General features: G+C 41.5%; 1 protein-coding gene across 3 annotated transcripts in view; it reads left to right on the top strand.

Moving 5' to 3' along the window:
• The window catches only part of DIP2B (disco interacting protein 2 homolog B), a 231097-nt gene that overhangs the window by 111673 nt on the left and 96133 nt on the right, over positions 1 to 23291 (top strand). For all 3 annotated transcript variants that reach the window (XM_018047794.1, XM_018047792.1, XM_018047793.1), the window contains exon 2: positions 1738 to 1809. In XM_018047794.1, the coding sequence (XP_017903283.1) occupies positions 1738 to 1809 (72 nt within the window). The remainder of the gene's footprint in view (positions 1 to 1737; positions 1810 to 23291) is intronic.

The following is a 23291-nucleotide window of genomic DNA, read 5'->3' as shown; positions in this document are numbered from 1 at the left end:
GGACTTAGTTGCTCCAAGTCTTGTGGAATCTTCCTGGACCAGGGATTGAACCCGTCCCCTTGAGGGTAGAGCCATTCCGATTTGAAAGCCACTGATACAGATGGTCTATAACATAAGTGTCTAGAGTCCTTCCAGTGTGTCCATTCAAAGAATAACTCAGGGAATATTCTTATGTTGATTTTTGTACACCTCTGTGAATTTTATCATTGGATAAATTCCTAGAAGTGCAGTTGATGAATCTGAATTTCGATAGAAATCACATTTCTCCGGAGATTGTATTTTTTCATCTATATGCTTATAGTTCCAAATCTGTATCTCTTTCCAAAGTTCTAGATTCATATAGCCAACTGTTGATTGGACATTTTCTCTTGTGTGTCGATAGACTTTTCCTAATGAGCTCAACGCTTATCTTCTTCAACCCAGTTCTTGGGTTATATCTCTGTCAGAGAATATCATGACCATCTGCCTGGTTGCTCAAGCCAGAAACCTCCATCCTACTCTGAAACAGTCATCAAATCCTACTCAGTTTTTCTCCCTAGTGTCTCTCTTAATCCTGTCACTTCTTTTCATCCCGTCTGCCTCTGTCTTTGATTTAAGCTGCTAGTATCTTGCCCAGATCACTCTAGTAGCAGCAGGGCCAGCACTTCTCTCTCTGGCTTTTACCCTTTGTTCCACATTCCTCAGAAAAAGTGAACTTGCTACACTCTATGATCTGCGAATGTTTCTCCTCCAATTAAGCTGTGCAGTGAGCCCTGCTTCATCTCCCCCATCTGCTCCATCAGTCAGATTCTGAGACCGACATATCTGACGTTCAGCACCCATGAGTTCAGATCTCTGTATCCATCAGTATGGGCTTCCTCGCCCACCATCACATATATTTATTCACCGGATATATTTATTCCCCCAGCTTTGAATTACTCACTGTCCCTTGAATGTCCCTTTGTTCTCCTGCTGATTTCCTGGTCCTTTTAACCCTGTTCTCTGCCCATCCATTTTCTACCCTTTCTTTGGGATGAAGCAGATTTCTTGAAGTCTTCAGCGCCATAGTTTCTCCTCTGTTAATCAGTTTTATCCTTACTGCATTTACCATGTATGTACTTTTTTGTGTGCTTCACGTATCCTTTTCCATTTAACCTTGTGAAAAAGACATACACGTAATCAAAAATACAAACCAGTGAACCAAGTGGAGAAGATGTGGGAATTCCAGCTCTGGGTTCCAGCACAGGTCCTAGGGTGCAGAAGGGCCTTTCAGAAATCCCATCCCGGTGCCTGAACCTTGACGTCTCCCCTTAACTAGACTTGTGATTTTATGTGGTTCTGTATAGCTGTGTAATTGAATACCTCCCAAGTCAATTGCATTCATTTGGTCAAAGCGAAACCTTGGAGAGAAAGAAGATCGTTTGTCTGCTAGCCTTGGCACATTCCATTTTAGTATATCTTAAATGCCATGGAAACAAGGGGTGCCTAGGAACTTGGGGATCTCTGACATGGAATGTAGCATGTTGCGCCGCTAGATTGGTGTAGGGAGGGACCAGCCCTGCAATTTTTCCACAAGAAGTCAGCTCCAAGCCTGTGGGAAATCACACATAGCAAAATCCTTGGCAAAGAACCATACATTTTTTTCCCCCTACTCTCTATGTGGTAATTCTGTAACACTCTGTAATTAATTTTATTTTTACAGTGAACAGCCACAGAGTAAGAATAATGAGTAACCTATTTCTGTTCTTGCTATTTTAGGGGACATCACACAGAAGGGATATGAAAAGAAAAGGTCAAAACTCCTGTCTCCTTACATCCCACAGACACAAGGTAGGTAATGAGAAGTGGTTTTAAACCTTCTCAGTATTTTTATACTAATGAATGCTATCTTACTGGAGATGTGTCTTTTTTGTTGGTTCCTGTTTTTTCCCTCCCTTCCTCACCAGGGAAGGGAAAAAAAAGGAAGGAAAGAAAGGAGGAAATGAATCTTAATTGAGCATCTGCTGTGTGGTAGGCACTTAAAAAATACCCAAGGTCATCAAATCATTCATACAGAGCTTGGGTGGTAGTCACTGTGTCTGTGTGTCGCTGACATGATTCAATGGCAGAAGATTCTAGGTCATAGAAAAACCGCTTCTAATGCTTGAGTATGAACTGTGATGGAGAGAAGCAAGGGAGGCAAAGATGAGAAGGAGGGACAGATTCGGTATTGCAGAAGAAACCAAAGATTGCAGCACCTGGGGATTTGGGGATGAGAACCCTAAATAAACCTTTTTGCAGCCTGACTTGTGCAGAAAGACTGGCATGTTCTTTATATATCAGAATGTCCTGAGTCACTTTTGTGCTTATTTCCAGACGGGTTGCTGGAACCTTTGCCTCTAGGCAAGGCTGTCTGTTTCTAAGTCATCATATTTTTGAAGTTACTCAGCATCCAGGATTTCCTCTGATGGCCTGTTTCTACTTTAATCACTTTTACTATGAGGAATTTTTTCTTTATTTCTCATTTCCCCCCTGCAATCAGAGTCTGTTTCCACATGACTGTTTTTTGTGGAACTAATAATCATTGCTTTTATTTCTGGATTATAAATCCCTTGAGGACTCTGGAGCCCCCATGGTTCTAATGTTAAGCCTTGCACAAGGTATATAGCTTGTAAATATTTGTTGAATGAATAATGGAATACATAAATGAATAATGGTGGTATACCAATAGATTTCACCAACGTCCTTGTGTTATTTCCTGCACTATTTTTGGAAATTCCTCCCTGTAAAAACTAGTAGGTCAATGCCTAGATAGTCAGTTTAAAGTATCTTAATGAACAGATGGATGTAGAAATGAATTGAGAGAAAAGAGGTAGAAATCAGGCCAGTGACAGCTAATGAAAAGCCAGCTTTTGCTGAGCAAGGCCTGTCACAGAAGGGGAGTCCTCTGATTGGCTGCTTAATTATGGATCTGGCCCATGCCTCTGTAGGCCCAGAGATTTACTGTAGTCACTTTGTGCAGAAGCAATCAGATCCTGAGAAAATAACTCAATAAGGAATGTAACTATAAAAAGGACCATGCTCTGTCTGCTCTTTGTAGTCAGGTTATATAGAAACTAAATCATGTTCAAAAACCAGTTTATCAATTTACTGTGAGAAACCACTGAGACACACTCTAGTCTCTGTGGTCAGCACATTCTTGCCCCACGGGCAGGCCTATATGGGGAGCTTGATCACATATAGAAGGTTGCTTAGTGAGCGTGGATTTGACAAATCAGATGTTTAATTAAAGCAGGCCAAGGGATTAAAGCAGGCCAAGGGAGTGTGACATGGCATCTCACAGTGGGGATGGTTGTGCACGAGATCTCATGGGGGAAATAGAAGTCATTTGATGGCAGCTCTTTCAGCTTCCTGCTATCAGAACTTCAAACTCACCATATTAGTGCCCATCATGTTTATGACCTCCTGCCTTCTGGTTAAAAGGAGATCTCTCCATCCTAGCCAGGGTCAGTCCTTCCACCAGTGCTTTGGATCCCCTCCCCTCCTCCCTTTTCAGAAACCGTATTCCATCACCCAGTGACACCAAGCACAGGGCAGTGGGGGTGCGCCACCCTGGTGCGGGCAGTGAGGGCTGCAGTGTCTGTAGAAACTTGAAAAGTGGTGATATAGCCAACAAAAAGTTGGTCTGCCATTTCTTATCACCATGGATAGCAATTGTAAATGCTGCGAGTAGTAGAAATCTGCTCCCACTGAGGCGGACAGCTGCATCGCCCCCTTGGTGTGCCACTGCTGTCAGTTCCCCGACGCTCCTGTGCAGTCACCCTCTCCCTCTGAGCCAGATTCTTACCCCAGCAGATCAGCGTGCTCATTACTCTTCTCTTTAAAAAAATCGTCCTTAGTCTGCGCCTTCCACCTTTACCCTATCTCTCCTTTATGATCAGACTGCTGAGAACTTGTCTCTGCTTATTATCCCTGTTTTCTCAGCAGCTGTTCGCTTCTCAGCCTGTCCCAGTCCCTTGCCACTCTACCTCTTGAAACACTTCTTTAGAAACACTCTCCGCATTTTCTCACTCCCCTCTTCTTGTTGCTGCTAGTCGTCTTTGCAGGCTCCTCCTCTTCTGTTAAATCTTGGAATTCTCAAGGCAAAGCCTCAAGCCCTCTTGACATCTCACTCTACAGCCATGGTTCTCAAACTTCAGCCTGCATTGGGATCACTGGAGGACTTCTTGTATATACAGATTTCAGGACCCTGTCACTTCTCAACGTTTCTGATGCAGTTGGTCCAGGTTGAGGTTTGAGAATTTGCGTTTGTGTCAGGTTCCCAGGTGATGCTGCAGTTGCTGGTATGGAGAAACAGTGCTACATCTCTCTAGAGCTTTTCAGCCATCCCTGTGGCTTTAATGATCATTTATAGATGACTCCCAAATATGTGTCTTCAACTCAGATCTCTCCTGAACTCCTGATCATAGATCCAACTGCATATTTAACAACTCCATTTATATATCTTAAAGGAACCTTCATTCCAACCTATCCAGACATAGCCATTAAATGTTATGTATGACTTATGCTCATACCACCTGTACCACAGCACCTTCCCCTCCCTACATGTGTACATTCACACAAAATTATTAGTACATTATCCAGCATCTCCCAGACTTCTAGTTTCCACTTCTGAGTGAATGGAACTCCCATTCATAAGCCCAACATCTAGGCTTAAAAGTCATCTCAGCAGTCTCTTCATTCCCCACCTCTTGCCTATTACCAAGTTACATTTTCCGCTTCTTCGTGAGTCAGTTTCTGTAAGTTTAATTTTTCTAGGAATTTTTCTGTTTTGTATAAGTTTTCAAATTTATTGTTAATGACAGTATTCTCTTTTATTTTTAAAGCCTTTGCTTTGTTTGTGTATAACTCTTATCTCTTCTCTTTTTTCTCTTGATCAGTCTTCCCAGATGTGTGTCATTTCAAAGAACAAGCTTTTAATTTTGTTGATCTTCTTTTTAGTGGGTCTTTATTTTCTCATTTATCATTTTCAGCTTCTGTATGTTTTTCCTTCCTTGCACTCCTTTTCTAAATTTCCTGAGTCAGATGCTTAGGTTTTCAGTTTTCTTTACAAAGGTGAGTGTTTCTCCATTTACTGTGGTTGGAGAACATGCCTGTTCAAAATCAAGTCACAATTAGAACCTTAATTCTCCTCCCAAACAGCACGAGGACTTTAAGAACAAATGCATTTTTAGTACCTCCTTGTCTACATACCCCCTCAATTATTAGTTATTATTGTTCTGTGTAGTTCAGTTCAGTCGCTCAGTCGTGTCCGACTCTTTGCGACCCCATGAACCGCCGCACGCCAGGCCTTCCTGTCCATCACCAACTCCCGGAGTTCACTCAGATTCACATCCATCGAGTCAGTGATGCCATCCAGCCATCTCATCCTTGGTCGTCCCCTTCTCCTCCTGCCCCCAGTCCCTCCCAGCATCAGAGTCTTTTCCAATGAGTCAGCTCTTCGCATGAGGTGGCCAAAGTACTGGAGTTTCAGCTTTAGCATCAGTCCTTCCAAAGAAATCCCAGGACTGATCTCCTTCAGAATGGACTGGTTGGATCTCCTTGCAGTCCAAGGGACTCTCAAGAGTCTTCTCCAACACCACAGTTCAAAAGCATCAATTCTTTGGCACTCAGCCTTCTTCACAGTCCAACTCTCACATCCATACATGACCACCCGAAAAACCATAGCCTTGACTAGATGGACCTTAGTCAGCAAAGTAATGTCTCTGCTTTTGAATATACTATCTAGGTTGGTCATAACTCTTCTTCCAAGGAGTAAGCGTCTTTTAATTTCATGGCTGCAGTCACCATCTGCAGTGATTTTGGAGCCCCCCAAAATAAAGTCTGACACTGTTTCCACTGTTTCCCCGTCTATTTCCCATGAAGTGATGGGACCGGATGCCATGATCTTTGTTTTCTGAATGTTGAGCTTTAAGCCAACTTTTTCACTCTCCTCTTTCACTTTCATCAAGAGGCTCTTTAGTTCCTCTTCACTTTCTGCCATAAGGGTGGTGTCATCTGCATATCTGAGGTTATTGATATTTCTCCCAGCAGTCTTGATTCCAGCTTGTGTTTCTTCCAGTCCAGCGTTTCTCATGATGTACTCTGCATATAAGGTAAATAAGCAGGGTGACAGTATTCAGCCTTGACGTACTCCTTTCCCTATTTGGAACCAGTCTGTTGTTCCATGTCCAGTTCTAACTGTTGCTTCCTGACCTGCATACAGATTTCTCAAGAGGCAGGTCAGGTGGTCTGGTATTCCCATCTCTCTCAGAATTTTCCAAAGTTTACTGTGATCCACTTGTGTAGTTAATAGTAGTTAATATCTGTTTTTTTGTTCACTGTTCCTTTGCATATATGACTGTTTCCTCTCAGTTCAATTTCCTTCTTCCCGAAGTTCATCTTGCAATAGTTACATATTTTAATCAGAGTTTCTTAGTGGTAAAAAACTCTTAATTTGCATGTATCACTTTTCCCACCTTTGTTCTTAAACCTGTTAATCTTTCCCAGAAATGGATTGTTTGTAGGGCTGGTTATGTCATACAGGTTGTTTAGGAAAAGAAAAGATTACCCTTCGACGTTTTTACCTCATATATCTTTGTAGATTTTGAAGGAGGTATTAAGTTTGTGGTTTTTTTTTTTATATGATGTTGGTTTAATGAAGATTTTATGCCTGCATGCATGCATTCTCAGTCATGTCCAACTCTCTACAGCGCTGTGGACTGTAGCCTCCCATGCTCCTCTGTCCATGGGATGTTCCCTGCAAGGATGCTGTAGTGGGTAGCCATTTGCTACCCCAGGAGGTCTTCCCAAGCCAGGGGTCGAACCTGAGTCTCCTGCACTGCATGTAGATGCTTCACCGCTCAGCCTCTGGGAAGCCCAGATTTTAAGCTTATTGACTAGAATTAAATGAAATGAAAGTCAGTTTAACACTTTTAGTAGGAGTGTGCTACTTCTTACTTCTAGAGGGATTCAACCTCTTTCAAACACTGTCATCTTGTTGGGTTTCATCGTTTGTAGTTGTGAGGTGCTCCACTGAGGGTGGCTCCTTGAGTATAGTGTATAAAAGTAACATTCTCCACTAATGTCTCTTGAAAGAAAAAATTAATACTGCCTGCAGCATTGTACTGCTAGAACAGTTATGTGCACATGCTTATCTAAAAATTTAGTGAGTGATTTTTCTGTACAGAATTGATCTGGAGTTATCTTGGGGTGCATATTTATGTATATTTTAGATTTTTTTTTTCAAATGTTACATAAATCTTTAAAGTAGGACTTCAGAAAAAAAAACCAGTCTAACAGGAAAAATGGGGAAATAGGGATGAGAACACAAGGTTGAAGAAAATACTTGGTGGAAATTGAGTAAGGACAGTTTGGGGTAATAAACATAGCTTAATTCACTGTTACCATAGGGGCTGGATTTTAAACTTACTATATGACAAAAATCTGATGTGTCAAAAGTACCCTTGAAAGTCACTTAAACACACCATTATTGGAACTGATTGTTGTTTCTTTACACCAAAGCCAAATTTTATCTGATTTTTAAGGGCCAGGCTTGTGAAATTCGTATCTTAATAAAGGTTGAGACCATATCCAGGGCCTCAAGATGCTCTCTCTGTGAGAGACAAGGGGGAAATGAGGATGTGGCAGGTACATATCTCCTTGTTCTTGTAAAAGTTGTTTATGTATTTTTGGCTGTGCCGGGTCTTCGTTGCAGCAGGGCCTTTTCTCAGGTTGCAGTGAGCAGGGGCTCCTCTCTGGCTGTGCTGGGCGGGTTTCTCACTGTTACAGTTTCTCTTGTTGCCCCTGGTGGACTCTAGGGTGCCTGGGCTTCAGTAGTTGTGGCGCATGAACTCAGCTGCCCAACAGCATGTGGAATCTTCCCATACCAGGGATTCAATCCATGTCCCCCGCAGTGGCAGGCAGATTCTTAACCATTGGACCACCAGGAAAGTCCTGTATCTCCTTGTTCTGAGCCATATGCTCTTCAAAAGCAGTAACCCATAGAACATCTTTCAGTCACTGGAAGCTACGAGAGTCTAGATATAAAGCTTCCCACATGCCTTAGTTAGCAGCTTCAGAGAGAGAAGAGGCCAGAAATTAACTGTCTTTTGGCATGGCCCAAAGAATTGAGTTTTCAGACCACATATGCTCTCACTCCTCTGTAAATTAGTCACTCTTGGCCATTCTTGGAGTTAGAGGAAAATGAAAGGTCTCTGTAGTGAGATAGCATCCCAGTCTGATGCTGTCGTCTAATCTTGAAGATACTTGGGATACAAGCAGCTGATTATTTCCAAGTGGCTTTAATAGAAAAGAGTTTGTTGTGTTTCGATATGGGGTTGCTGACAGAACCTCAGGTCAGCATGTGTTCGCTCAGTGCTTTCTTGTGTTCCAAGTACTGTTGAGACAGGCAACTAGCATCGGACTAGACAGCCTGAGATCCCCTGGCTTGCTCTCTTGTCTGCTAGTAGTTTGCTCAACTAGGACTGTCACTAAGACGGCTTCCTTGACCAGCTCTATCACAAACAATCTGCACTCCCATGATCTGAGTTGCATTTTTAAGAATCTTTCTCTGACTGCCCCATAGATTATGATTTGTTCATGTGTATTTTTCCCATATAGGACTCATAAGGTCTTTAAAATCAGGAACATTTATTTTTATTTTTATTTTTAATTCTTTACATCCCCAGTTTGTGGCATGAGTATCTGGCACATAGTAGATGAAACTAAACAGAAGGAACATTGAGAATTTAGAAATATTTCTGGGCATAAACATCTTTCGGCTTCCCAGGTGGTGCAGTGGTAAAGAATCCACCCGCCAGTGCAGGAGACATGGGTTCTATCCCCGGGTCAGGAAGATCCCCTTGGAGAAGGCAATGGCAACCCACTCCAGTATTCTTGCTTGGGAAATCCCATGGACAGAGGAGCCTGGTGGGCTACAGCCCATGGGGTTGCTGAGAGTCAGACACGACTGCGTGACTAGCGCACAAACATCTCTGATGGTGAAAGTGTCAGGTAATGAAGAAGCAGACTCCTCTACAGATTAGAGAATTATTGGTGCTGGCAGCTTGTCTCCACCTTCAGTAGATCTTTTTGTCTAGATCTACTAAATCTCAAGAGATTATACAGAGCATATTGGTTTTCATTGGAGAGTCAGCATTCCTCTTCACTTTTTTATTTTTAAAATGAAATTAATGAATCTGTTTTAAATAATCAAATACTACTGTGAGGATTGTAACAACAACAAAAATAAGCAATGTCCTCTTCTTCTGCAGAGACCGCTTCTTTGAACTGTTTTAACCTTTCTTCTGGTGTTTACCTCTTTCTGTGTAACGTTTTACCAGTACTTCTTGACTTTTTTTGGCCCCCAACATGAGACGTTGTTTATTCATTTCCTACTGTAAAAGATTAGAATTTTTCCTTCTTACTCATTCCTCCCCAGCCACCTGGATACCACAAACTGCTTCTCCCTTTATCCTTGCCTCTCATCTCCCATCTCATACTCATTGTGCACTGTGTGTCCAGTGTATTACTTCTGTTATTGCTGAATCAGCATTCAGTACTTGCCTTATTTGATTACATAAATATTATTCACCACTTGGTTTACTAGGATTACATTTCCTTTTTTTTTTTAAACAGTTAATCCATCATTTTATTGTTATTTCTAGAGACAACTCTTAATGCCATCTCTCTTCCTGAACTGACTGTTCCCTTATCCCGCTACGGGCCTTCATCATCTTCCTAGTGGTGTTTTAGGAAGGAGTAAGGGATAGGGAGATGTGTATTCTGCCGTGTTTAATCAGAACACTTGATTCTAACATTTCTGTTGGCTTAAAGCCAACATTCAGAAAATGAAGATCATGGCATTCGGTCCCATCACTTCATGGGAAATAGATGGGGAAACAGTGGAAACAGTGTCAGACTTTATTTTGGGGGGCTCCAAAATCACTGCAGATGGTGACTGCAGCCAAGAAATTAAAAGGTGCTTACTCCTTGGAAGAAAAGTTATGATCAACCTAGACAGTATATTCAAAAACAGAGACACTACTTTACTGACTAAGGTCCGTCTAGTCAAGGCTATGGTTTTTCCTGTGGTCATGTATAGATGTGAGAGTTGGACTGTGAAGAAGGCTGAGCGCCGAAGAGTTGATGCTTTTGAAGTGTGGTGTTGGCGAAGACTCTTGAGAGTCCCTTGGACTTAAGGAGATCCAACCAGTCCATTCTGAAGGAGATCAGCCCTGGGATTTCTTTGGAAGGAATGATGCTGAAGCTGAAGCTCCAGTACTTTGGCCACGTCATGCGAAGAGCTGACTCATTGGAAAAGACTTTGATGCTGGGAGGGATTGGGGGCAGGAGGAGAAGGGGACGACTGAGGATGAGATGGCTGGATGGCATCACTGACTCGATGGACGTGAGTCTGAGTGAACTCCGGGAGTTGGTGATGAACAGGGAGGCCTGGCGTGCTGAAATTCATGGGGTCACAAAGAGTCGGACACGACTGAGTGACTGAACTGAACTGAACTGAACTGAACATTTCTATTTGAGGATTGTTCAAAACTTATACAAAGATCATTTCTATCAATCTGAAAGATTTCCAAGACGTCATTGCCTCTTTTGCTGGCTGTGCATCAGCAAGCTGATCAAAGGGTCTCTTATCACAGCCCGATTAGATTAACTCGGCAGCCTCCCTTCTCTGGGTGGTTCCAAGGTATAGCCCTGTCTCAGCTCTGTTTTGCAATTCTACACTGTTTAAAACTGCCGGGAAGTCCAACAAGGCATCTTCCCTTGGACCCACATCCTTTGCTTTAGGACATTACTGCAAGCTTCTGTTTTTGATGGCATTGATGTACACATTCCATTCTGTCTTCGTGTGTTTGAGATCATTGTGACCTTTGTGTATTTGTTTTTCTTCCTTTATCCTTTGACTTTGTCCCGCTGTCTTTGACTGCATTTAATTGTATTTGTCTTCTGCTTCCAAAGAGGATCTCGCCTTTTATATATTCCTTCCTGGCCTAGATTTCCTCAATTATTTTTTCCCCAGCCCCTTACCTACTGTCCTTTTAGGGGTAAGAATGGCACCCCGCTCCAGTACTCTTGCCTGGAGAATCCCATAGACAGAGGAGCCTGGTAGGCTGCAGTCCATGGGGTCCCTAAGAGTCGGACACGACTGAGTGACTTCACTATCACTTTTCACTTTCATGCATTGGAGAAAGAAATGGCAATCCACTCCAGTGTTCTTGCCTGGAGAATCCCAGGGACGGGAGAGCCTGGTGGGCTGCCGTCCATGGAGTCGCACAGAGTCGGACACGACTGAAGTGATTTAGCAGCAACAGTAGCAGCAGCATGTCAGTTTATGAATATGGTTATGTGTTGGCATTTTCTAGCTTGTCTGGTAAGAAGTACTAGTGATCCAAAGTTTTTTCCCAAACTCAGATTCCTTTTGTGGTTGCTGCCTATTTTGCTGGAGGGTATTTGCTCACCAGTATTCCGGTGTATGTACATACTCTGAGCTTGCCAGTTGTTTCCCAGCCCTTCCCTCACAGCTCTTCTGAGTTCAGTCCTGCCTTTGAGATTGTGCAAATGTGTATATAACCAAGTTAGAACAAAACTAAAGAAAGCTTTGGAAATTTTATCCTTTTTGTCTAAAGACTCTGATAACTCCTGTCAAGGATAGTCTGTGATCCTGTTTTTCTTAATGACCTCATACGATTGTATGAAGATTTTGAGAGGCACAAATTTTTGCATAAACGTTGTGTGGCTTAGAGATACACAGATAAGCAGACTTCTGAGATTAACGGTTGGTACCTCTTCATTTTTGTCTTTGGTTTTTCCAGCCACTCCCCCTATCGTTGGTGGAAATGAAGAGACAGACAAGATCATAATTATTTATCTTAACCAAAAATTTGGGTGCTTGCAGTATAGGACCCAGTTAATTACTGCAGGATATACAAAATGAGTTAAGATCTCTGACCTTGTTTATTTATACTTTAATAGGAAAGATAGGATAGGTATACAAAAAATCATAAAATACAGAGGGGAAAAAAGCCCTGTAAGAAAGTTCTAAACAAAATACTGAGGAAATGCAAAGGGACATGAACCTGAAACTGGCTGTAGAAATCAAGAACAGCATTTTGGAATGCTATAGAACATTCCCAGATATATAAATATTAGGTAGACAGAACCATGATGGTGTAATCACTCACCTAAAGCCAGATATCCTGGAATGTGAAGTCAAGTGGGCCTTAGGAAGCATCACTACGAACAAAGCTAGTGGAGGTGATGGAATTCCAGTTGAGCTGTTTCAAATCCTGAAAGATGATGCTGTGAAAGTGCTGCACTCAATACGCCAGCAAATCTGGAAAACTCAGTAGTGGCCACAGGACTGGAAAAGGTCAGTCTTCATTCCAGTCCCAAAGAAAGGCAGTGGCAAAGAATGCTCAAACTACTGCACAGTTGCACACATCTCACTCGCTAGCAAAGTAATGCTCAAAATTCTCCAAGCCAGGCTTCAGCAATACCTGAACTGTGAACTTCTGATGTTCAAGCTGGTTTTAGAAAAGGCAGAGGAACCAGAGATCAAATTGCCAACATCCTCTGGATCATGGAAAAAGCAAGAGAGTTCCAGAAAAACATCTACTTTTGCTTTATTGACTATGCCAAAGCCTTTGACTGTGTGGATCACAACAAACTGGAAAATTCTTCAAGAGATGGTAATACTAGACTACCTGTCCTGCTTCTTGAGAAATCTGTATGCAGGTTAGGAAGCAACAGTTAGAACTGGACATGGAACAACAGATTGGTTCCAAATAGGGAAAGGAGTACATCAAGGCTGAATATTGTCACCCTGCTTATTTATCTTACATGCAGAGTACATCATGCGAAATGCCAGACTGGATGAAGCACAAGCTGGAATCAAGATTGCCAGGAGAAATATCAATAACCTCAGATATGCAGATGACACCACCCTTATGGCAGAAAGCAAAGAAGAACTAAAGAGCCTCTTCATCAAAGTGAAAGAGGAGAGTGAAAAAGTTGGCTTAAAGCTCAACATTCAGAAAACGAAGATCATGGCATCTGGTCCCATCACTTCATGGCAAATAGATGGGGAAACAGTGGAAACAGTGAGAGACCTTCTTTTTGGGGGCTCCAAAATCACTGCAGATGGTGATTGCAGCCGTGAAATTAAAAGATGCTTGTTCCTTGGAAGAAAAGCTATGACCAACCTAGACAGCATGTTAAAAAGCAGAGACATTACTTTACTAACAAAGGTCCATCTAGTCAAAGCTATGGTTTTTCCAGTAGTCATGTATGATTGTGAGAATTGGACAGTGCTGAAGAAGTGATGCTTTTGAACTGTGGTGTTGGAGGAGACTCTTGAGAGTCCCTTTGACTGCAAGGAGATCCAGCCAGTCTATCCTAAAGGAAGTCAGTCTTGAATATTCATTGGAAGGAATGATGCTGAAGCTGAAACTCCGAACTTTAGCCACCTGATATAAAGAACTGACTCACTGGAAAAGACCCTGATGCTGGGAAATATTGAGGGCAGGAGGAGCAGGGAGTGATAGAGGATGAGATGGTTGGATGGCATCACTGACGTGATGGGCATGAGTTTGAGTAGGCTCCAGGAGTTGGTGCTGGATAGGGAAGCCTGGTGTGTAGCAGTCCATGGGGTTGCAAATAGTCGGACACGACTGAGCTACTGAACTGAACTGAGACAGAGTTCTGTGCTTTTTTTGTGATGGGAGTAGAAGGATGGGATCTGTTGTATTTCCACTATCGCATTTTAATACAGAAGTTCCTTCCCAAGTGAGGATCACAGCATAACGAAAAGGACGTTCCTGTCCCAGTTCTGCCCTTTTATTTGCTAGATTTGGACAGCAGTACAGTCACTATGAACTGGAGCATGCGTTACAATCTTATTTGTCCCCGTATGCCTCTTTAGAAGGAAGTCCACAGTTTTTCTCTTGGGGTTTCTCTTTCCTTTTGGATTATCCAGGAACCCCCTGGGACACCGGTAGTGCAGGAGGAGAGGTGGTCAGTGCAGCTTCCACATCCGAAAGGGTCAAGCAGCCCCGTTGTCTGCTGCTGCCCCTCAGGCCTCACGGGGGTGCTGTTGAAAACCAGTCCGTCCTTTGTGATCAGTAATGCTAACCCAGTGCTGAACCTGGGTCCCGCCTCAGCCACTCTGAGGAAGAGACCCCACTCTGCTAGGCTCAGCCAAGACACCCCACTTGAATTCTCAGGGCAAAGCTCTTGGTATTGTGTTCCTTGAACCCACACACAGCTATTTTCCTGATGCCAAGTGGCCTGGGAAGCTTCTCAGACCCAGAACCTCCAGTTCCTCTCCCTTTCAGAATCCACCCCTAGGATTCACCATGGGCAGGTGGCCCCTTTCCATACTTGAAATGCAGACTCTTTCCTCCCTTCCCACAGGCAGTAAGGTAGGGAGTGAAGCTGGGAGTAAAGCAGTAAGGCTGGTTAATCACTCAGCCTACTGAGGAAGGCTCTCCTCAGTGAGCTTCCAGGGAAGAATCTGTGAGTGATTCAGAGTACCTTCACCCAGGGTGGAGGGTGGAGATGGGAGTGGAGGCTCTGTTTATGTAATGATTCAAGGTGACTATGGACACACTCTCACTGTAGGAAAATAAATTTAATCTGTGATGGGTGTCCTGCTTCCTTAATGATATCTGTCAGATAATGTTATTGTGAATATAAAATGAGATGGTGTTTCGAAAGTTTAAAGAGCCTTAGAACTGTATTATCATTGTTATTTTGTCATTTCCTGTCCAAATTCCTTCAAAGGCTGCTCTTTTGGTTTAGGACAAGTGACCTGGCCCCGCTTTTCTTCTCCAGCCTCATTTTGTCTCACTCCACCTCTTTCACTGTGCTTCAGCCCCTTCGACCTTCCTCAGACTTGTCAAGATTTTTCTCCCTCACTGGACTTCTAATACTGTGCTTTTGTATAAAGTAGCTCCTCCCCCAGGTACACCCCCACCCCCACCACTCCTAAGCCTAACTGAAACCTACATCAGAGTCTCCTTTTAACAGACTGCCCCTAAAACTCTAGTATAAATTAAATCCCTCATTGTGTAGGCTCAGAGAACCTTGTTTTTTTCCCTCTCAGCACATATCATGATGTAGAAGATACACATGAATCAATGATCACTTATTTATTATGAGTGCTAAATTAAAGAAAAAGGTGTCTTCTCTGGACACTGGCACTGAGACCAGTGAGTGTGTCTGCTTTGATCACTGTTAAGTTGAAGCGTTGTATTCCTTGGTTCTCAGAGCACATCCTCCTTCCCTCTATGACTCTTGCAGATGAAAATTTCTGTTAAATCATTGGCAGAGTTGAAAGATAAACCTGAATTGGAAATTTTGCATAGTTTATACTAAAGATCAGCTTCTTTTCCAGGTTATCATTGTTGTTATGTTCCAACAATAGAATCATGGGAGACTCTGGTGTCTCTTCTGTCAGAGAACAGTAAATTATGTACATGCTGACCATTGAGAAAGGAGGCTTTGTGTTGTAGAAGAAATGAAAATTTGCCTAAACTTACTGTTAAACATTCTATCATCCCTATTTAAACATAAGGGTGACCCCTAGTGGATACTGTGTATAACAGACTGAGAGATCTGGGAACCCCTAAACAGAAGTGGTCACTGTATGTAGTAATCAGCAGTAATCCTTTTCTTTGAAGCTCAAGGATGTTTTGCTCTAGAATTTAGAAGTTTGGAAGAAGGCTTGATTTATGAGGTTCGCAGCTCTCCTCCAGCACTTAACCTATATTTAGTGTCTTTTAAAATTACTTTGGTTTTATACATAGCTCTTTCAGTAAACAAAATGGTAAAGAAATGGTAAAGTTCTCCACAGCAGCTATCACTACCTCATCCTAACTACTTAAGGCATATTATGTATATAAAAGCCCATATAATTATAGGTGGATAGTTTTACGTACACAGCTGTAATAATATACACAACATTTTGTGTTCTTTTATCACTTGAGACCCTTTTATATGTCTGCATAGTTTTTCACTTTTCATGGCATTTAATACATATCATGTTGATACTAGTAGTTAATTCCACCTTTGCTTTTTTTTCACTTCTTACTGTGGTAGTGAAATAGTGCACATCTTATTCAAACTATAGAAAGCTCTGCTTTTGGGCCCCAGGTGATTCCTGAGATGTGGTTGAGTGTGAAGCCATGGCCGGGGCATGGTCTTTAAGCAGCAGCTTGCCTGCCCAGCTGACTCTGGGCGTGCTGTTAATGCCTTACGGGACCCCTGTGCCCCCCGACCCCTCCTCCTCTTTCAGGAGACTGGTGGTCTGTATTTCCTGCTTTCCTTCTGTGATGCATTGTTGCCTTGGCAAAGAAGCTAAGTAAGCAATAAGCCATCCAAAAACTGTTTAATCCAACCAGGACATAGTTTCCTCCCTCTCACCTTCAGATATGCACTGAATTACCAGTTGCTTTGGGGGAAAGGAAAAGAAGACAATTGGTTTTAGAAGGTTGGAAAATTCTGCTCACAGTGTTGTAATTTATCTAGGAAGCTGAAAACTGGATATTATTTTAACTTATTTTGGTAAGAATCTGCTCTCTCTGGTATGACCTTCAAATTAAGAAAATCCAGAATCGTTTTTATTTTTTTCTTTATACTTAACTATTATCTTGATGTTCTATAATGAACATATATTATTTTTTATATACTGAAAAAGAGAACTTTTCTAAATTATAGAAACCCAGTAAAGCCTATGGGAAAATAAAACATCCAGTCTCATTGCCCTGAGATAATTACTATTGACATTTTATTTCATTTGCTTTCCATTTTTTCAGTGCACAAATGAAATCTATCTGGAAATCTTTATGTTTTAAAAAAACAAACTCCAGTAAATGGAAATAGAAGTTTTTAGAAGATAAAATTTAGAATAACTTGGAGAGTGATTATTCACATTAAAAAAGATAAGCTGCAGAGTTTCATTATTAAGCTCCCATGTTACACTTAAAGTGGTTGAGTTCCTAGGAATTAATTTTTATTCTTCTTGTTTTTTATATCACCTCTCTTGAACTTGAAGCAAGTGTGTTATACATTTGAGTCAAAGTCGGGAAATCCCTGGAGAAGGAAATGGCAACCCACTCCAGTACTCTTGCCTAGAAAATCCCATGGATGGAGGAGCCTGGTGGGCTATAGTCCATGGGATTGCAAAGAGTCGGACACGACTGAGCGACTTCTCTTTTCACTTGTTCTGTCAGAAATCTATATGTTTGTGGCATCATGTGTTCGGCACCTGAGGAATGCTCACTGAACCAACTTGCCAGCCACTTACTGAAACTGCAAGTCAGCCTTTCGGTTTCACTTCTGACAAGCTACCTCGAAATGTCTGTCATGATTTTAGACCCAGAAGAGACCTCGTCCATTTGGAAGACTAAATTCCTAAGGAGGCTGAGCTAAACTTTGCCGAGCATCATACTAATGTTGCCTGGTGAATTGGTGAATAGCGTGTCATGAGGCTTTTTTTTTTGTTGGGGGGGGGAGGGGTACCAGTTTCCACAGATCTCTTGGCTAAGTGTCATCTGACTAAATTCTCATCAAATGTCTGTATTTGTGTTACATTTCCTTGTGGTTTGATGTATGATAACCTCTAGATAATCCTCAGTGGAAATGTTCATTCTCTCTAGTTCTTCCTCAAACAGATAGATCAACTCTCACTTCCCTTCTCACCTCTGGATCATTTCTTGGTAAAAAATTTTTATTCAGTCCATATTATCTTCTTTTTCCGAATTAACTACATTTGAAAATACAAAGTAAAAGCATAATGAGAGAGGAATCAGAAAAGGTATCTCAATTGTCTGTTAGCATCCTTTGTGAAAGGAGAATGCATATTCCTGCTTTCCATCCTTTGGATCGTTAGTTATCTGATTTGAAGGTACCATGTTTCTTAGCAGGGTAGTTTGGTTTATCCTAGCAAATCTGCTTATTTAATTAAAAAGAAATTAGTGACAGGTAATTCAGTTATATATTCACTGTACCTCCGAAAAGTAATGCAAAGGTCGTGTTTTAAATTCAGTGTTTAAGTCAAACCATTTTCTCTGTACATGTTTACAGGCAAAGTAGCTCGTGTGTGCTAATCTGATTTCCTTCCAATGTGTATCATCTGACCATACAAATAAAAATAGCCCCTTTCTACTTTTTATTCTCTAAAGTTTATTGAAATATGTTTTAAGTAATTTCTGTAGTGAATGGCTGAAAACTTTACTTTTGGAGGGAGGGGCTTTTTGTAGACTATTTTACATGAAGGCAGGTGCTTTAAAAAAAAAAATACAAAGGACAAAATATGTTCTCTTAACTCCTGACTGTAAATCCTATACTACCTTATGGGGAAACAGTGGAAACAGTGGCTGTCTTTATTTTGGTGGGCTCCAAAATCACTGCAGATGGTGATTGCAGCCGTGAAATTAAAAGATGCTCACTCCTCGGAGGGAAAGTTATAACCAACCTAGATAGCATATTAAAAAGCAGAGACATGACTTTGTCAACAAAGGTCTGTAGTCAAGGCTATGGTTTTTCCAGTGTTCATGTATGGATATGAGAGTTGGACTATAAAGAAAACTGAGAGCCAAAGAATGGATGATTTTGAACTGTGGTGTTGGAGAAGACTCTTGAGAGTCCCTTGGACTGCAAGGAGATCCAGCCAGTCCATCCTAAAGGAGATCAGTCCTGGGTGTTCATTGGAAGGACTGATGTTGAAGCTGAAACTCCAATATTCTGGCCACCTGATGCGAAGAGCTGACTCATTTGAAAAGACCCTGATGCTGGGAAAGATTGAGGGCAGGAGAAGAGGGGGACGACAGAGGATGAGATGGTTGGATGGCATCACCGACTCAATGGATATGAGTTTGGGTAAACACTGGGAGTTGGTGATGGACAGGGAGGCCTGGCATGCTGCGGTTTATAGGGTCACAAAGAGTTGGACACTACTGAGCAACTGAACTGAACTGAACTGATACTAAGTTATTAATTGTGATTGCTTTCCTCTTAGGAGAACCAGTGGTGTTAGACTTGGGTTTGAATCCTGGCTCTTCCATCCTCTGACTTTGTGACTTTGGATAAAATAATCCATATCACTGTTTCTTTTCTGTGAAAAGTTGATAGTGATAGTTCTTCCTTTGTGGGGTTGTTGTGAGGAGTAAATAAGATCAAATGTGTGAAATTCAAAATGCACAGTGCCTAGCAGAAAGCAAACGCTTAAATATAGCATTTATTATTATAGACTGGAGCTGGGAAACTTTCCATAAAGGTCCAGATGGTAAATATTTTAGACTTTGAGGACAGTAAAGTCTCTGTCACAGTAATTCATTTCTGCCTTCACATAGGCAATATATTAACAGATGTGTGTAGTTATGTTCTGATAAAACTGTTTATATGAAAACAGACATGGGCTATGGTTTGTTGACCCCTATTCTAGAGAAATAAAACTAACAAATAACCTAAGGTATGAATATATCAAGAATCAGTACAAGCCTTCTGTGAAGTGGATTATCAAGAAGATTTAGATTGATTTAAAAATTAAAACCTAAAAATATTAAAACTTGATTTACAACCCCAGACATTACATTTAAGTCTCAGTTTTAAAATTTGTTCTGCTCAAATAATATGTAATTTTTATAATAAAAATCTCTGGTACTAGGAAAATAAATGTTTAAAGGTCCATAAAAGCACTTTAATATAGAGAGCACCCTGAAATATACTGTTTCTTGTCTTCTTAAAAGCAGTATATGAAAAAATAAAGGAAGCCTTTTTTATTATATATTATGACTTTGTGGATCAGGAATTTGGTCAAGGCTCACTGGGTGACTCTTACGGGCCACATGGTGCCAACTGGAGTCAGTAAGTGATTTTCACCAGGTCTGAAAGGTCCAAGATAGCTTCAGTCACATGGAATGCAGAGCTCAGCTGGAACTGTAGACTAAAGTTCTTATATATGGCTTCTCCAGCACTCAAACCAGTTTTGAAAATCAATATGACTTTGTCGTTACACGTCTCAGTTCCTGTAGCACTGTGATTCCCCTCAGTCTTTACTGAGGTTTGTAGAGCTGATACTTGCATTCCCCAGAACACTGTGCTTTCAGTCTGCTTTTTAATATTTTGGCTTCATAGCCAATTCTTAGCTGTTGTCTGGATAGGTGACAGCTTCCTAAGTTCAGTTCACTTCAGTCGCATCTGACTCTTTGCAACCCATGAATTGCAGCATGCCAGGCCTCCCTGTCCATCACCAACTCCTGGAGTTCACGCAGACTCCTGTCCATCGAGTCGGTGATGCCATCCAGCCATCTCATCCTCTGTCGTCCCCTTCTCCTCCTGCCCCCAATCCCTCCCAGCATCAAAGTCTTTTCCAATGAGTCACCTCTTCACATGAGGTGGCCAAAGTATTGGAGTTTCAGCTTTAGCATCAGTCCTTCCAAAGAACACCCAGGACTGATCTCCTTTAGAATGGACTGGTTGGATCTCCTTGCAGTCCAAGGGACTCTCAAGAGTCTTCTCCAACACCACAGTTCAAAAGCATCAATTCTTCATCGCTCAGCTTTCTTCACAGTCCAACTCTCACATCCATACATGACCACAGGAAAAACCATAGCCTTGACTAGACGGACCTTTGTTGGCAAAGTCATGTATCTGCTTTTGAATATGCTCTCTAGGTTGGTCATAACTTTCCTTCCAAGGAGTAAGCGTCTTTTAATTTCATGCCTGCATTTACCATCTGCAGCGATTTTGGAGCCCCCCAAAATAAAGTCTGACACTGTTTCCACTGTCTCCCCATCTATTTCCTATGAAGTGATGGGACCAGGTGTCATGATCTTTGTTTTCTGAATGTTGAGCTTTAAGCCAACTTTTTCACTCTCCTCTTTCACTTCATCAAGAGGCTCTTTAGTTCCTCTTCACTTTCTGCCATAAGGGTGGTGTCATCTGCATATCTGAGGTTATTGATATTTCTTCCACCAATCTTGACTCCAGCTTGTGCTTCTTCCAGCCGAGCATTTCTCATTATAACTCTGCATATAAGTTATATAAGCAGGATGACAATATACAGCCTTGACATACTCCTTTTCCTATTTGGAACCAGTCTGTTGTTCCATGTCCAGTTCTAACTGTTGCTTCCTAACCTGCATATAGGTTTCTCAAGAGGCAGGTCAGGTGGTCTGGTATTCCCATCTCTTTCAGAATTTTCCACAGTTTATTGTGATCCACACAGTCAAAGGCTTTGGCATAGTCAATAAAGCAGAAATAGATGTTTTTCTGGGACTCTCTTGCTTTTTCCATGATCCAGCGGATGTTGGCAATTTGATCTCTGGTTCCTCTGCCCTTTCTGAAACCAGCTTGAACATCTGGAATTTCATGGTTCACGTATTGCTGAAACCTGGCTTGGAGAATTTTGAGCATTACTTTACTAGCATGTGAGATGAGTGCAATTGTGCAGTAGTTTGCGCATTTTTGCATTGCCTTTCTTTGGGATTGGAATGAAAACTGACCTTTTCCAGTCCTATGGCCACGGCTGAGTTTTCCAGATTTGCTGGCGTATTGAGTGCAGTACTTTCACAGCATCATCCTCCAGGATTTGAAAGAGCTCAACTGGAATTCCATCACCTCCTCTAGCTTTGTTCCAGTGATGCTTTCTAAGGCCCACTTGACTTTACATTCTAGTATGTGGCTCTAGGTGAGTGATCACACCATCATGATTATCTGGGTCGTGAAGATCTTTTTTGTACAGTTTTCTGTGTATTCTTGCCACCTCTTCTTAATATCTTCTGCTTCTGTTAGGTCCATACCATTTCTGCTCTTTTATCAAGCCCATCTTTGCATGAAATGTTCCCTTGGTATCTCTAATTTTCTTGAAGAGATCTCTAGTCTTTCCCATTCTGTTTTTTTCCTTTATTTCTTTGCATTGATCGCTGAGGAAGGCTTTCTTATCTCTCCTTGTTATTCTCTGGAACTCTGCATTCAGATGCTTATATCTTTTCTTTTCACCTTTGCTTTTCACTTCTCTTTTCTTCACAGCTATTTGTAAGGCCTCCCCAGGCAGCTGTTTTGCTTTTTTGCATTTCTTTTCCATGGGGATGGTCTCCATCCCTGTCTCCTGTACAGTGTCACGAATCTCCATCCATAGTTCATCAGGCACTTTATCTATCAGATCTAGTCCCTTAAATCTATTTCTCACTTCCACTGTATAATCATAAGGGATTTGATTTAGGTCATATCTGAATGGTCTAGCGGTTTTCCCTACTTTCTTCAATTTCAGTCTGAATTTGGCAGTAAGGAGTTCATGATCTGAGCCACAGTCAGCTCCTGGTCTTGTTTTTGCTGACTGTATAGTGCGTCTCCGTCTTTGGCTGCAAAGCATATAATCAATCTGATTTTGGTGTTGATCATCTGGTGATGTCCACGTATAGAGTCTTCTCTTGTGTTGTTGGAAGAGGATGTTTGCTATGACCAGTACCTTTCTGAGCGCAGGTAAATGCTACTGAAGAAACTTAAAATACACCTCAAAATAAGAAAATTTCATAATATATGACAACATGGATGAACCTGGAGGACATGAAACTTAGTGAATCACAGAAGAACAAAGAATCAAAATAGTTAAACTCATAGAGGCAGAGAGTAGAATGGTGGTTGCCAGAGTCTGGGGAGTGGGGCAAATGGGGAATTGCTACTCAGGGGGTAAAGGTATTAACTATACAAGATGAATAAATTCTGAAGGTGCTCTGTAACATCATTCCTATAGTTTACAGTACCATATCATACACTTAATTTGTTAAAAGATTACATCTCATGTTAAATATTCTTACTACAATTTTAAAAAATTATGACTTGGGAGCTAACACCATTTGAAAAAAAAAAAGGTATCAGAATATCAGAACAAAGTATTTTTCTTCTGCTTATTTTCCCTGCTTATTTTCTCTTCTCCATATCCCCCCTCATATTTTTTTATTTTGTATTTGGGGTATAGTTGATTAACAATACTGTGGTAGTTTCAGGTGACAGCGAAGGGCCTTAGCCATACATATACATGTATCCATTCTCCTCCAAAGCTTCTTCCCATCCAGGCTGGCACATATCACTGATCAGAGTTCCATGTGCTGTACAGCAGGTCCTTGTTGGTTATCCATTTTGAATGTAGCAGTGTGTACATGACCATCCCAAGCTCCCATTCTTTCCCCCAATAGCCGTAAGTTTGTTTTCTAAATCTGTGAGTCTGTTTTGTAAGTAAGTCTGTTTCTTATCGTTTCTCTATTGACTCC

This window comes from Capra hircus, chromosome 5, assembly GCF_001704415.2.
Source record: "Capra hircus breed San Clemente chromosome 5, ASM170441v1, whole genome shotgun sequence".
Lineage (NCBI taxonomy): Eukaryota > Metazoa > Chordata > Mammalia > Artiodactyla > Bovidae > Capra > Capra hircus.
The sequence above is the reverse complement of the archived record's forward strand: the minus strand, read 5'-3'. Positions and strand labels throughout refer to the sequence as shown.